The 16,258-nt window shown below is 36.8% G+C and overlaps 1 protein-coding gene across 2 annotated transcripts in view; it reads right to left on the minus strand.

Annotated features, from left to right (window-relative positions):
• Positions 1-16,258, minus strand: part of myo6b (myosin VIb) — a 37,774-nt gene that overhangs the window by 16,812 nt on the left and 4,704 nt on the right. For both annotated transcript variants that reach the window (XR_006926662.1, XM_046855520.1), the window contains exons 2-14: positions 12,249-12,381; positions 10,463-10,532; positions 10,168-10,241; positions 9,486-9,615; positions 9,289-9,394; positions 9,057-9,112; positions 8,870-8,967; positions 7,438-7,602; positions 6,807-6,887; positions 4,753-4,933; positions 3,358-3,502; positions 643-800; positions 197-288 (exon numbers count right to left, since the gene is read on the minus strand). Coding sequence is in view for 1 of the 2 variants with exons in the window: in XM_046855520.1 (XP_046711476.1) it covers positions 197-288; positions 643-800; positions 3,358-3,502; positions 4,753-4,933; positions 6,807-6,887; positions 7,438-7,602; positions 8,870-8,967; positions 9,057-9,112; positions 9,289-9,394; positions 9,486-9,615; positions 10,168-10,241; positions 10,463-10,532; positions 12,249-12,365 (1,473 nt within the window). In the remaining variant the exon portion in view is untranslated. The remainder of the gene's footprint in view (positions 1-196; positions 289-642; positions 801-3,357; positions 3,503-4,752; positions 4,934-6,806; positions 6,888-7,437; positions 7,603-8,869; positions 8,968-9,056; positions 9,113-9,288; positions 9,395-9,485; positions 9,616-10,167; positions 10,242-10,462; positions 10,533-12,248; positions 12,382-16,258) is intronic.

The raw sequence follows: 16,258 nt of genomic DNA on the forward strand, positions 1-16,258 counted from the left end.
GGCAGCAAATTTCACAAACCATGCAACAAGTGGAACTTTAATACACAAAAAAAAAATATAAGAAATATATTGTACAAACAAAGGTTTTCAAGAACATATTCAACAGGAAACATTGCACGTGTTGTCATAATCCTATCCTAATTAACCGGAACAGTTCATTCCATACTAAAGACATTAGTGACATGCTGAAACTCACCTCTTTCAGTATGCGCTCATTGAAAAACTGCTGCAACTTTTCATTACAGTAGTTGATGCAGAACTGCTCAAAGCTATTATGCTCAAAATACTCTAGAGGTAAACAGAATCAAATATGGAATGATTTAAAATTTAATATTACCTAAAACCATCTCATACAACAGAATGATAATATCAATAATATGCTGGGCGAATGTAACGCAGTTTATTAAAACTCCTTTTATTTTTTTAATGAGAATGAAACAATTAGAAAACTAAAACTCAAAGCCTTTAAAAAGAAGAAGCTCTTACTTAATATTTCAGAATAAATTGTAAACAAATACTTCCTTATGCTAAAAATAGGTTTCCTTTAATACAAAATGGCATACAGTTCAGTAAGAAGTGCATGTTACTTGAAGAAACACAGCCAAAATTTTGACAAGCACCATTGCTGCTGCACGCACTCACCGAATCCAGCAATGTCCAGCACTCCAATAAAGTTTGAGGAGGTCTCGAAGGGGAAGCACCGGTTGACCCGTGTGACCACATGATCGAAGAGGCGGCTGTAAATGGCCTTGGCTAGTGCATCGCGCGCATTGTTGGCCTGCTCCACCTTCAGCGGCACCCTGGAGAACAGCAAAGTGGGCCAGGAGGAGTCAAAAACTGGGCCAGAACAGTTAATGTAAACTCATCAATATATGTCACTTCAGTTTTATTTCAAACCCGTCTCAAAAGCTGTCAGCCATTTATTCCTTAAAGGCGTTCTAGCAATGCTGAATAGATTATAATTCCAAATAAAATAAATACAATAAATAATAGAATAAAACAATTTATAACTAACACAATTAGGAACTGACAAGGAAAAAAAAAAGGGGGGGGGCAATAATAATGCATTTGAACTATTTACTCTATCGTGTAGAAGTTTTAAGAGAGTGTAGGAACTGTAATTTGGGAAAGTTTTTTCTTTTTAAATATACCTACTGCTTTCAGTAAATAAACAAGTCGTTCTAATGAAGCGTTTTACCAAAACGGCTCACAAATGGAGTATTAGAGAATAGCATTATACAATATTTAAATCGACTGGTCAAATTGCTGTGCTTAGGCCTGAGGCAATCACAGGCATGCCGATATACAGAATAAATCGCACTCTTGCTCGCGTGATATTGCGTAATTAATGTAAAAGGAAAATTAGCCCTTATATGGTTATAATTGAAGCATTTGCATGAGTTTATGTTTACTGTGAAATTTTTTCCAACAGTAACTTTTAAATGTTCGCATATTTTCTTCACCTTTATTTTTATCAAGAATATTTTATACTTCAAATCTTCTGAGTAACCACGCTGCACACACGAGGCGTTGTGGTAAATGATTAGTTTAGCTTATAGGTTAAAAAGCCATTACTAGTTTAATTAAATCAGATGACTATTTGTTTAGTTTCATCTCCTTGCATTTAATGCAGCATGATTACTATCCATTTTAATACATGTGTAAGAAGCAAAAGATTTTATGTCTTTAAAAGTACATTTAAAAGTTACAGCACAGAATGTTTAAAGCCCTGCATCTGGGAGACCACTGATGGTTAACATGCATTATAAGTTTGCTCATGCACTTGTTTGAGAAGGTAAACTTGTATGCCCCCTGCCCTGCCCCCACACTATAGTGCCTCAAGGGGCCTTGACATATCTCATAACGCACAGCACTATGTTAAACTGTTCCAGTTCTACTAACATGAGAGAAGGAGATAAAAGTAAGAAGAAGGTTTCACCATATGGCCAAGTGATGATAATATTTAAATTCAAGGCAAGGACTTTATTTCGGCTAGAAAACGGCTCACACTATTCTCCACAGAAATACAACATGGCTGTGTATTTGTCCTCAGCTAAATAAGGAAATATGATACATGTTTGTGAAACACCTTCTCATAACATCTGTTCTTATTTAAATATTAATCAGTGCAGCTCTAGCACATCATTCAAACAGTGGATAGAAGAACTCAGAGCTCAGAGTAATGGCTTTTTTATTTTTCATTTTTTATTATAATTTTTTATTTAAACAGCCTCCATACCACACCCTGTAAAGCAGGAAGTAAAGTTTAGAATAAGTTCTGGATCTACAACAAAAGAGCTGTAAAGAGATTTATGCCTAAAACCCTTCTTACACTCTTCTTCTTTAATTCAATTCGCAACACAAGACAATAAATGGCAACTAGATTGGTACAGTGCCTTAGAAAAGATGGATTCTGGTAGGAACTGCACCTTTCGTCCGAAGAGGCCGAAAAAATGTTTTCTTGTTGAAACTCCCGCTCAGAACAATTACAGTGTGAGGATTTAATGAGAAGATGCAGATCTCAATGAACTGATGAAAGGTAATGCTAGAGGACATTCACATCACAGGGGAGCAAGCTGTGATGAATATGCTGCAGGAGCCTGGTAAGTTCGAGTGGCGCTCTCAGTGCAGGATACAGCACACCACTGCTCGTCATGTGAAGTACCCTAATGCGATCAGACACTTCAGAAAATCTAAACGCAAAAGCAGCCTGGTTCTGGATCTGCTGCTGAGTGACTGCATGCACAGAAAGGGCTTACTAGAATATATAAAAATAGACACATCAGCATATGTTTCCAAGATACGACCTCAATACGAGACCAAAGATCTGATGCATGGCGCGTGTCATCGCACGGAAGAAAAAAAATAAATGAACACAACCTAGTTGCAGCACAGACAGAAAAATGCAGGATTCATTACAATGGGGTCTAATCAAATTTTAATGAATATAATGACATCCTGTTTGGAACCACGTGTGATATAATGTATGTTTCCTAGCAGACAAAAAAGCGAGTAATTAGCTTTTACTAAAAGGTTCATGGTGTGAGGCTTGAAAGGCAACGTGAAAACAGAACGAAAGAGAAAAACGAATTAAACTCTAGCCATAACGAAGTCATTATCAAACTACTGTATTATGTATTATTCTATGAATGTATAATAATAAATGCATTAAATATATTAAATACGATATTATTTATTATAATAGAAAATATCATGTATAAAAAAAAAAAAAAAAAAAAAAAAAGGTCCCATGTTTTGAGTTTCCAGGTCAGGCTGATATACTTATATGATGCGTGTGTGTGTGTGTGTGTGTGTGTGTGTGTGTGTGTGTGTGCGTGCACGCAAAGTGACTCATACTTGATGACTGTGCCTTTTGTGCCCCCTGAAGTGGTAAGCATGACCCTAGTGGTAAGGCTGACTCTCAGGTCGTCCTGGTCCAGACCCAGGAGCTCAGCGCAGTACTGCAGAGTCTGAGTCGAGTGATTCTTCAGAACACAGCCACCTGCCAACCATCACCGAAAAAGAGCTACTCATTAATGCAGGACAGAGCTGTAATGTACAACACACTTCATTCCTTACGCAATATATAACCAGGTTAACATAACACATAACATCGCTCAATGATCAAATCTGATTGGTCAGCAGGTTTGTATACATTTTTACAGATATTCTTTTAGTTTTTTTTTTTTTTATAGTGAGTGGAAAAATAAATGAATGAATAAATAAATAATATTAATGAAAAGTGTGTTTTAGGAGTCATATTTCATACATTTTTATCACATTTCCTTAAGGGTTCACTGTTGTAACAATGTTTGACTTGTCATTTTTTTCCTCTAGAAAATGACAGGCTGTGTTTGTAAAAAGAGAGGGAGGGAAAAAGAAAAAGAGAGGGAGAGACAGAGAGATAGAGAGAAAGAGAATGACTGTTTATCACGGGCTGACCGATTGCCTCGCTTCCGACCGCTATTCATTATTTGAATATAGAAGCATGATCTGTTGTGTGTTATTCCTCACATATCAGATTTATGTGCTGCGTTGTTTACCGATGATGACTAAATATGTGTACGATCAGCAAAATTTCTAAAATGTTCTCTATAACATATATAAGTGTATTTAACCAGACTGGGAGTTGAATTCAGCATGAGAGAGACTTTCTATTCATCAAGCACAACTGTGTCTCTGGGAGCATACACTTATAAAAACTACTTGTAATTATGTTACATAATATTAAATAACAGTTTGCATCGCTTGTCTGGGAAGCATGTGAAAAAACAAGGCAATGCGCGACTCAATACAGAGGCCATGCATTCAGTTACTCTTTTCGAAAGCAGCTTAGTTAAAAAAAAAATGGCCTGGTGCCTTTTAGAAGATGAAGAAATAATAGCTGATGCTGTCTGGTAACAATGAGGTGAAAAAACCTTTACACACTAATGAGCCATGTTGAGGTGAAGTGTTAGATGAGTGGGTGAAGGTGTGTATGTGTGCGTGTGTCTAAAAACAGATGATTAGCTGAACGGGGGACACACCAGCGTTCCAGTCAATAACAGTGGTGTCACTTTAACACCACATAACTGTTAATATTTAATGGATTAGCTGCACGTGTACACTTATATTACCAGTGAGCCTGTGCACATTCACTAACTGGCTTTTTTGTTTTATGCAAATAGTTTTTCGAATTTTTTACATATCATACACCCAAAAGCAACCAGAAAAGCATGAAAAATGTTTTATTAAATTAATAGCGATATCTACCTGAAGTGCTTCCGGTTTCTTCAAAGTCTATGTTGCCCAGATGCAAGACTCCTGCCACCACTCTGAAGAGATTGAGCTTCTCTGTGTCATCAAGGCCGATCTTTTTCATGGCTGTGCACATCCTATTAAAATCCCCCACATCATCCAGCTGAGGGTCTTTCAGAGCTCCTACTTTCATTTGCTACAAAAACATACAATAGAAAAAGTCCTTATTAAAAGTTTAACCTTGTTATTAGTTCGTCTTTTTTTTTCCAGATTTTCAAAATCTATTAGAATTAAAGAGTGTTACAAAGAAAATGCTAAAACACACACGATCACAGCATGTACACACCTCATTCTAGGTATATGTGAAGAAAACGGTTCACGTGCATCTTAAACAAAAAGCGTCAGATCTGCAATACGGTGGCGCTAAAATCCATTCTACTTTTGCGTAACGGCGAGATGCACTGAAATGTCAAACTGTCAAAAATCTCAGTGATGTCAAATGACATTCGCCGAGGGCCAACACACTGCGTAGCTTGGCGTTATCCTTGCTATAACGCATAGAATTCGATTCATGGTAAGTAATTCAGGTGCCGGCTCAATTATGGCAAGGCAACCTAACCTTGCAGTACAGTGGTCCTTGAAGAATGTATTCTAGCGTGCAAAGAGGTGCAACAATTCATAAAACCTGACCCATCAATGTAAAATCTACAAGCATGCATCTTCATCACAGCACACTCAGCCTTGGAAAGGAAACAGCAATGTACTCAGCACTAGCCCTAGAAACAAAAGATCACCTTTTTGTCCTGGAATTGAATGAGAACAAAGAGATAGTGATGTCTGATTATAATTACAGAGTAAGAATTATCAATATAAGCATCAATTAGTAATGACAGTTTCACGTTATATTAAAAAAAAAAAAGATTACTGCAGCTTGTGAACCATTTACATTCATAACACAATGATCACTTATTCTAGCGATATGTGGAAGAGCGTTTGAGTTTTTAATGAAAAACAAAACCTAATTTGCTGACTTAAAAAAAACTAAACAGATTTATAAAGCATAATGCATAATTTCTAATAAAGAATAACAATACATTTATACCTTACAGGTAGACTTCAATAATGCCTGAATAATTTTTAAATCATAGAAAGTCAATATTTGCAAGATTAGATACGAGTGCTGCAGGAATCTTTTTCTACAGAGACTGTGGTTGATTAATTTCTCATACTCTTCAAGGGGAGGAGGCAAAATGACATTTACTAATGGCTCCTGATAAGAACAACAACAACAACATCATCAAGTGCCTCGTATATTCCCTCCTGGGAGGTTCATCCACGGCCACAATACCACTGCTGAGATTTACTGGTAACCTCTGATCAAAACCCAGAACTTATTTTAAGCAAATAATAAAAAAATAATAATAAAATCAATAAATACATTTTAAATGGGGGTCCCCAACCACCGGGCCACAGATCGGTACCGAAAGAAAGAAACTTTTTAATGTTTATTTCATTTCCATTTATTTACTTTCGTGGTCTGCAGGGCGTTATATTATTTATTTATATAATATTTCTCGCAATTTTATTATATATTTTTCGCAAATTTTCAATGCATCCATAAATTAAGCTCCCATTGATCCTGCGTTATGGTGAGTCGAGTTACATTTTTCATTTGCAATTAAATTACCAATTTAATTTTATATATATATATATATATATATATATATATATATATATATATATATATATATATATATATATATATATATATATATAAAGTATTTGTCCCAACTGTAGCCCTGTCAAAATAACAATCGCTATACATTCCTGCCATTTTCTTTAAAAGAGAAACACCATCAATTTAGACAGTCTGAAGTGTCAAGTAACTTCCTCCAATTTACATTTTTTTATACTGTTTATTAAGTTATTTATACTGTAATTTAGCACAATCAATTAATAGACTGTTAGTATAAAGTACATCTGCAAACAAGCCATTAAAGTTCATGCATAGAGAAACAGGATCCAATTACAATTTGCTGAAACTAAAACGATGTAGACACGTGACCTACCTCAGGACTCTTCCGATTCTGCAAGATCTGCTTATCAGAGTCTTTGCTTGCGAAGTATCTTGTACAGCCACGGTTTAAATACTGTATAAAAACAATGATTGTTACATTTTTTTACTTTCCACCGTATGCCTGTAATGTGAGAGTTTGATACTAGTTGCTGATGCTGATGCCTAGACCCATATCTAGTACCCAAACCCGCAGTGGAAAAGAAAAACCTTAAGCAAATATGCCATCTAGTGGTATAACTGACACTTTTAGTAAAAGTTTAATATGAAATCAGCAATTTAAAAAAAAAAAAAAAAAAAAAAAAACATTACAATAATATACAGTATGATACTGTTCTAACATCTAAAACAAAAAAAACAAAAAAACAATTTCATACATTGTTTTTGCATGTTTTGTTTTCATAAAACCTGGATAAATCTGCATGAGGCAGTTAAACAAAAAAAAAAAACAAGAAAAACCTTAAAGTAATCCAGTTCTCTTGGCTGGGTAAGGCATATAAACATGCATGTCCATCTGTTAGAGTAACTTCCATTGAAATTGTGCTTTTATGACAAATTAGTAGAACGTTGTTTTGTGTGTATGTGTATAACACACAGATACCTGCACAGACAAACAGAAACTTTACCCGAAAATTGTCAGGCGAGTTTAAGTGCAGTGTATTCTTGATGTCTTCCGAGGCACCGGCGCACAGCCGGTAGAATATGTGATAATTGCGCTCATCCGAACTCTGCATGCAGATGCGAGACTTCTCTAATAGATAGTGTGAGACAAATCCACCCACGACTGCATTCTACAGAATACAAAAAAAGAACAAATTACATTTAGAGTAAGTGTAGTGTAGTTTATTAAGAACACGTACAACATGTATGTTCTCAAATCAGCCAATTGTGTGGCACAGGTCAAGAGCTTCAGTTAATGTGTATATCAAACATCAGAATGAGAGGAAAAAAAAAAGGTAATCTTATAGCACGGGCGTTGTTGGCAGATGGGCTTGTTTTGAGTATTTCAGAAACTGCTTATTTTCACACATAAAAGTCTCTCGTTTTTACACAGAATGGTGCGAAAAACAAGGAAATCCTGTAAACTGGATGTCGCAGGCTGAAACAATTGTTGATGTTGAGGGTAACTTGTTTTCTAATCTTCAAGTGCCCAGATTGGGTGAGGCTGCACCAATTACAGCCTCAGATCTCTGTTCTTTGTCTGACAGGCATGAATCCCAGCGTGGTCTTCTGCTACCCATTCACCACAAGCTTTAAGGTTTTGTGCATGCTGAGATGCTTTTCGACTCACCACCGTTGTCAAGATTATGGGTTACTGCAAACTTCACATCTGAATTTGATCAGAATTTGATTTGGCCTTTTTCCTCACCAGGCATAACATTATGACCACCTGCCTAATAGTGTTGGTCCCCCTTTTGCTGCCAAAACAGTCCTGACCCGTTAAGCATCAACTTCTTCATCAATTTGAGCTACAGAATTTCGTCTATTGGTTCGTCTATCCAGCCTTCGCTCCCACGTGCATCATTGAGCCCCGACCGCCACAAACCACATGTTACAGTTTTGGAGATGCTCAGATCCAGTCGTCTAGCCGTCTAAATTGGCACTGGTCAAACTTGCGCAAATCCTTACGCTTGCCCATTTTTCCTGCTTCTAACACATCATCTATGAGGACAAAATTTTCATTTCTGCCTGATAAATCCCACCGACTAACAGGTGCCATGATGAAGAGATAATCAGGGTTTTTACTTCACCATTCAGTGGTCATAAAGTTATGCCTGATTTTTGTATATTTTTCTTTCAATTCTGTTTTTTGCTTCATTTTGATGTGAAAATCTCACAGAATATAAAAAAATGACCTTGGGTCATATACAACTAAATGGATTGCGTTAGAAACAGCTCAAAACTCATTAAAGTAATAAGTCATAAATGAATAAACAAGCAATGCCAATGATCATCAATGAACATTACAATTATGATTATTGTATATGTATCAATCATCACCATTAAAATTGTGTAAACTAATGATACAGCACATACATCACAGCAGAAATATTCTACCTTTTCATTAAAATGAATTTCTACAAATTTGCCAAAACGGCTACTGTTGTTGTTCCTGACAGTCTTCGCGTTTCCAAATGCTTCAAGCAGTGGGTTTGCTGCAACAAATTATACAAGTGGCAGATGTCATACACAGGAAGAGGCAAATATTGTTTTGAAGCTTTGAAACATAATTCATTTGGCTTACCCTCAACAATCCTCTCATCAATATCTTGACCAGTACCATATGAACTGGTTAAATACCTGGGGTGGAGAGAAAATAATTTACCACACAATGAATTAAACACCTCTAAAGCTTCTTCAATCACCAATGTCACCTTTACTGTGGCAAAATGTGACGTTATTGAGTTTCACTATGTGTAGTCTTTCAACCCATTAAATTCGTGCTGTGAAGTTAAAGATGAGCTCATTTAACAGACCTGAGAACAAACTTTGTGTTTTCAGTTTTTCCAGCACCAGATTCACCAGATACAATGATGGACTGGCTCATCTTCAGCACCTTCATGTCTCGAAATGCTTTATCAGCTGGGATGAAAAGATAAGGAAGATTAAAAACACAACAGTGAAAAAGAAATTCTCAATTTAAAATAAACTTTTTTATATATCAAGTATTCACCAATAGCATAAACATGAGGTGGGAGGGTTCCCAAAGAGCGGCCCTGATAGCTCTTGATGGTCTCGGGAGCATAAAGTTTGGGAATGTCGAAGTAAGGGTTCACAGCAATCAGGATGTTAGCCACATATGTCTGGGGAAAAAAAAGACGATGTTAAAGAGCAGTAGAAATGAAGTGCATGGGTAAATAACAAAACCTGTCGAAAAGTTGACTTTCTTTGCTCGACAATCGAAAATTTAGAAAAGTGACCACTTTGAAGTCAGGCTTCCCTTAGCAGCTTATTAGTGAGTCTTCACAAACAGGCTCCTCTCCACCTGCTGCCGTTCAGGGCTGTCAGGTTAGCCTTGCCACGCTGCACAGAGCTACTTCGCAGGACCTAATTAAGTGCAACAGGCAACTTGATAGCGTCTGGGCAGGATTAGCCAGGTCATCTGAGATGGGCAGCCACAGTAGGGCAGAGCCTCTACACTCAACATGACTCATGCAGCACTGACAGCAGGTCTGTGGGCTATGGTGAGGCCATTCTTATGAGGAAATACCGGAACGCAAGCCCATTTTCAATAACACATATGTATGTGTATAAAAATGCCAACTTTTCTGTAAATTACTGGAAGTTTAGACCCAGATTTAGGAGAGCAAAGATAGGAGTTACAAGCAAATGCAAGGGAAAGTGATCAGACTTACATAGATCTGGTCTTTACTGTAACGGACCCGTACATTGTTCAGAAGGGTGGCTTCATTTAAGTACATAAGAGAACCTAAAAATAAAGCAAAATATGATAAATACACACACACACACACACACACACACACACACACACACACACATATGTATGTGTATATATATATATATATATATATATATATATATATATATATATATATATATATATATATATTGAGAGAGAGAGAGAGAGAGAGAGAGAGAGAGAGAGAGAGAGAGAGAGAAAGAGAAAATAGCCTGAATGGCACAACTTACAATTATCCTCAACATGTTTGTTGACATCATCCTCTGCTGGAAAGACTTGGCTAATGGAAGCCAGGAAAGTCTGGAAAGTCACACAGCAAAGCTTTTATTAGCCTTCACAATAAAATATTCCAATGATCTACTAATAGTTCAGCAATGTGTACAAAGTGTACAATGTGTACAAAGTTTTATAGTAAACTCTCTCATCATACCTGGCACACAATACTGTCATTTGCACTACCATGCACTCCCACACTTTATGTACATTACTGGTCTGTATCTCTATTTATTACCCACACTGTCTATATTGTCTCACATTGTCTGTATTGTCTTGTATAGTCTGTTTTTGTCTTGTCGTGTCTGTTTTGTTATGTATAGGTTTTTATTTATGTCTGTACTTTTGAGAGTAACAAACAGCTGGAACCAAATTCCTTGTGTGTGTCAACACACTTGGCCAATAAACCTGATTCAGATTCGAATACTGGGCCCATAAACTGAACAAGCACACAAGAGAACTGGTATAAACATAAAGGCATTTTCTTTATTATATATATATATATATATATATATATATATATATATATATATATATATATATATATATATATATATATATATGAAATAAATATGTGTGGGATCTTAAGTAATGATTACTTTAAAACAACTTGTTTTTCAGTGGGTCGCACCACAAAAAAATGTGACCACACTATTGTAAGCTTTCCATGGCCAGGAGTTCAAGAAGCCTGGCTCAGTGTGTGGGAAGAGGTAGTTACTCTTTCCCTGTTCATCAGACAGATATTAGCCAACTGTGAGCATCTGTGAGCTCGTGTAAAAGCAAGTGGGTAATTAGCATATTTTCTCTAAGTGTGTTCAGCAATGCTGTGATGCTTTATAAGAATAAGAAACATCAAGAGAGCTGGTAGCTGTTGTAATAACCAGAACTGAGAGAAAATGTGGGGGTTAGATGTATAGGAGTACTGACTGTCAGATTGATAAATGGATAAATAGATATGGGTAATTCGCTGCTTACACTGCTGCTTAATAACCAACTTCATGATAGAGGTTTAGGCACAGAAACTTGAATGGTTCGAAACAAAAATGACTTGGAGGATCGTTCAATGTGGAATGAGGGAGAGAAAATTCTTAAATGCATATAACAGGGGACACATTAACCCTACAATGTGCTTGCATCAAAAGAGTACATTATAATATAAAATATAATAATAAAAAAAGCTAACCCAAAGTAGCAAAACTGTAATCAGGTGTATGCCTGTGTTAGTATACACCAAAGCGTTTCCATGCAGCACAGCAGTACAGGCTGATACTCTAAGGGGGTGGCTAAAACCCAGGTGGTTTACTCTTCTAATGAACCTAACCTGAGCGTAACATGAGCCGCACACCTGCTACAGGTAGGAGTCATTACTTATTAACTACCTCTGCAAAGCGACACCCTTATACTGCACTGCGCTGAACCAGTTTGCTCATTTCACAACTTCTTTTATTCCAGATACTTCCTTAAGTTAAAAAAAAAAGAACAAATTGATAGAAGTTTCCTGATCGGAGCTGTTATTAAAATGCCCTATAAACATGTCTCGTATGATTGTATGATTACATATAACATGGATTGGAGGAAAACTTATGAAGCTTTCACAGAGCACAAAAATAATCTCAAATTTCATTTGACTTTTTACCCCATCAATGCTTATTGTGGTGCATTTTTATTCATATTTGCAGAACACGGCACTGATCAACATAAGCGAGTTAACAATCGGCGCTATAGGTTTGTTATCTTGTTTACCTTCCCCCTGTGACCGAGTGGCTCAATAGTGAGTGTGTCAGCACCGATGTCCACGATCATCCCCAGCTGGAACCCATCTGTTGGATGGGGTGCCCACACAGGCTTCCCATCATCCATTGCACTCCACACCACTCTACAGACCACAGTGAGAGATGGATTACATACACAATGAATACAAACAGGGCCATTTACTTACATTAAAAATGATGCACATCACCAGACAATATCAATAAAATAATGAAAGCGTCCATAAACAGGAACGCACAATATTATGGGACTGTAACAATATGGCATAGTTTACATCACATTCCATTAATGTATTGGAAAGTCTACCAGAAAGAGCATTAACCGGCTATATAGAAACCAAAATTGTAATAATCCCCTGTATATCTGTAAGGAATATGTTATGGAGACTCCAGCATTACAGAGGTGTAGTGTGCACCAAAGACCAGGTTTCATGTCAGTTCATAGTAAATGTTAGCCACATACAGTGCACTGTGCTGAAGGCTTTTGCCACATCCTCAGAGATTCCCATGGCTCACTTCTCAATTTGTTCACCCAGCATGTTAAATGACCTCATTGTCGGCTCTGCTTAAACTGCGTCTGTGCTAATGGACTGAACCTCACATGGATCGTTAGCGAGCCCCGGAGAACTAAAGGTTTGGAGCGGATCGGCTCCATAAGGGTACTTTTTCTATCCTGCATGCCTCAAAAAAGAAAAACCGACCGTTCGATTTTAAGCAAACGAGATGCCTTATCTCTGAATCTTAAGTTGTTACACACAAACACAAAAAAAAAATTTTCAGCATTCGTTTTATGACCTGAGATAACAATGTGCTGTTGTGTAGTAGCACATCATTCTTGTCTTCATGAAGATCGTCGTAACGTTAACATCAATGGTATATAACTGATCACTCAGATCATACACTCTCAGAAATCCAAAAAGAAAAAAGGAAACAAACGGTACTTTAGTGTACATTTTTCAGTTGAAAACATGAATATAGTGCTATCTATATATAGTGGTACTGCACACAGATCCATGTACATTACTGCACCTTATGGCACAGGCCCTCCCAGTTAAAAAGATATACACTAAAGGTACCCTTGACAGACCATTCCAGCAACAAGGAAAAGGACAGCTTGGTACCTTTACACGAGGGCTGCGACTAACGATTATTTTTAAAAACGATTAATCGCATATTATAAGTATATAAAACCCTAACTCAGGGTATTTATGTATAAAAGTGTGCTTAGAAAAATGCAAAAGCAACATATTGAGTTAAACTATCTTTAATTTTGACATTTTTAAGCTGATAGTGGCTGCTTGTTGAGGAGCGCACAGGGTATTTTTCCTTTGAACAAATTAATTTATGCTGGGTTGTTAATAAATGCAGCATTTGAGTAAGAAAGGTGAAGCAATTTGTTTAAATCAACATTTGTATTGTATTTTGAAGATGGCAAGTTGACAACCATGCTTAAAATCAATATAAAGCACCATTATTTTGACAATTTCTGTTGTCAAAATAAAAAACAACAAATACACATTTTGTTCAGTTGCTCAGATATAAGCATCCCGAATATAATTCATTTAATTTTGTATAATAATGAAATGATATATGCATGAATTAACAAGCATTTGAACGTAGTAAAGTCGCAGTTAGAAAACAGATAAGTTACTGTTGTAGCAGACAATTGTAATAAAAAGAGACCTGAATGGAAATATGCAGTAATCTAACAGGCTTGATTTAAAAAATAAATAAATAAATAAAGGAAATTATGCATTGGTGTACAAATGCATCAGCATTTGCTAAAATCCAAAACAGTGACTAAAAATGTACTCGTTCACTGCTTCTGTTATTTGCTGCTTTTAGATTTAGTGTTTGTTCGCAGTTTTAATTGAATCCATCACTACGTCGAGGGCGAGTCGATTGCGCAACCTGATGCTCGCGACAGAACAGATCCAGTGCGACTGTGCAGAAGTTACCAACCCTTCTGATGTCTCGCCTTCATCCGTGACACCAGTGTTTTCTTTTTACATGCTTATGCATCCTGTGGTAGTTTCATACTACATAAGCTCTGCTTTGCACAATATGCAGGTTTTACAGTCTTACAGCATTTTAATATAAAATGCTCATATTGCGTGAGATGATTTGGGACGCACACTTTTACCTGCTGCCTGTTGATCGTGTACTCTCCGCTATTTCACAAGCGACTGTGTTGTCTTATAGTCACGCAAACCGGTAACTTGTGCAGACCAACTAATCGGTAACACCAATCATTGACAACAAATTTCTTCACGATTATCATCTTTTTTTTTTTATCGATTAGATGTTGCAGCCCTACTTTACACCATATCTAATTCTCTCTTGAGACAGCAAGGCTGTTTATAAAGATGCAGAAATGTTTTAACCCAAGATAGAAAAGCCATAAATATGGGCCCTAATGACAGCAACAATTTATTATAATCCTGCAGTTTAGTATTTGTACTATATCAGATGACATTAACTTGGCAGTTCCATGTTCTTTAAGTATGAAGGTAATAAATAGTAGGTTTCTTGCTAGGATTGTTCACCCAACACATGACGTGAGAAAACACGCAGAAAAAGTCATTCTTACAGGTGATATTTACAAACAGTAAAATTTCATTCAAATGATTCTCCTGTATCATTTGCCTCTAGACATATCAGGGACTGATAGAAGACTGGAGAGAGGAACGCATGGACCAGACCAAAGAATTTGCATGGGTTGGTTTTTTTTTACTCTAGTTTATTTGTCTATTTATCTTGCTATTTTGCCTTTATAACAGGATGTCTAATGTTAAAAGCACCACATGGCTATGTTATGGCTGTATTCCTATAACTTTAAATAAGAACTGGAAAAACAGACACGGGCTCTATTGAATTCAATACAGTGTGTATAAGAAGAACACTTTCTCTACAAAAGAAACATTCACAGAGAGTCAGTGAGAACAGAATAGTAGAGGTGTAAATCGGGACTGGGATGCTGTGAGACTCAACAGAAGACTTACAGAAATGGTGCTCATGGAGACAAAGGAAAGTCATACTCATGAATATATGAGTGTACTGGATGTTGGATTGCTGTCTTTGCAGACTTGTTCTCCTCATGTCTCTGTGTGTTTCCTCTAGTTTCCTCCCACTGACACTGTGTGTGTGTGTGTGTGTGTGCATGGTGCCCTGTGATGAACTGTGATGAACAGAATGTATGGTATAAGCTCTGGATCTACTGCAACTCTGAACAGGATGGATTAATCAGGATGACCAAATGACCGAATGCCCGTATGAATGAATTCATGAATGTTTGCACAATTGGTCGAACATCTGTGAGAGCAGGAAGTCATCAGACATGGATTACAGTTCCATGCATGCTTTCATTCATTAAAATGAGACAAAAGCAACTGTCTATATGATTTAACAGGACAGATCTTAAGAGTCATGAAGAATAAATCTTCTGAGCAGACAGCAACACTCAAAAAAGACTTAAGTACTTAAATACTTAACCAACAATGGTAAAGCTGTAATAACATCACAATGTAGCCTTCATTCATTATTGGTAACCAAATATTAACTTTTATACCCATGGCACTGCTCCATTATACCCCAAACATTGTAATTACTTTGTTGGCCTTTACTATATTTTTTTGCACTGTCAGTAAATAGTCAATGTGCAGTTTGTATAGCAGTACAGATTTACTGTCTTCTAAAAATAACTCAACATACAACCATTATTGTCAAAATAACTGCCAACAAAAGTAAGTACACCCTAAGTGAACATGTCAAGACTGTGTCCAAAGTGTCAGTATTCTGTGTGAGCACCATTGTTATGTAGCACTGCATTATTTCTCCTGGGCATGGAATTCACCAGAGCTGCACAGGTTGTTGTTGGGATCATCCTCCACTCCTCCATAATGACATCACAGAGCTGCCGGATGTTGGGCACATGGCGCTTCTCCACCTTCCGCTTGAGGATGCACCACGGGTGCTCAATAGGGT

This window comes from Silurus meridionalis, chromosome 8 (assembly GCF_014805685.1).
Source record: "Silurus meridionalis isolate SWU-2019-XX chromosome 8, ASM1480568v1, whole genome shotgun sequence".
Lineage (NCBI taxonomy): Eukaryota > Metazoa > Chordata > Actinopteri > Siluriformes > Siluridae > Silurus > Silurus meridionalis.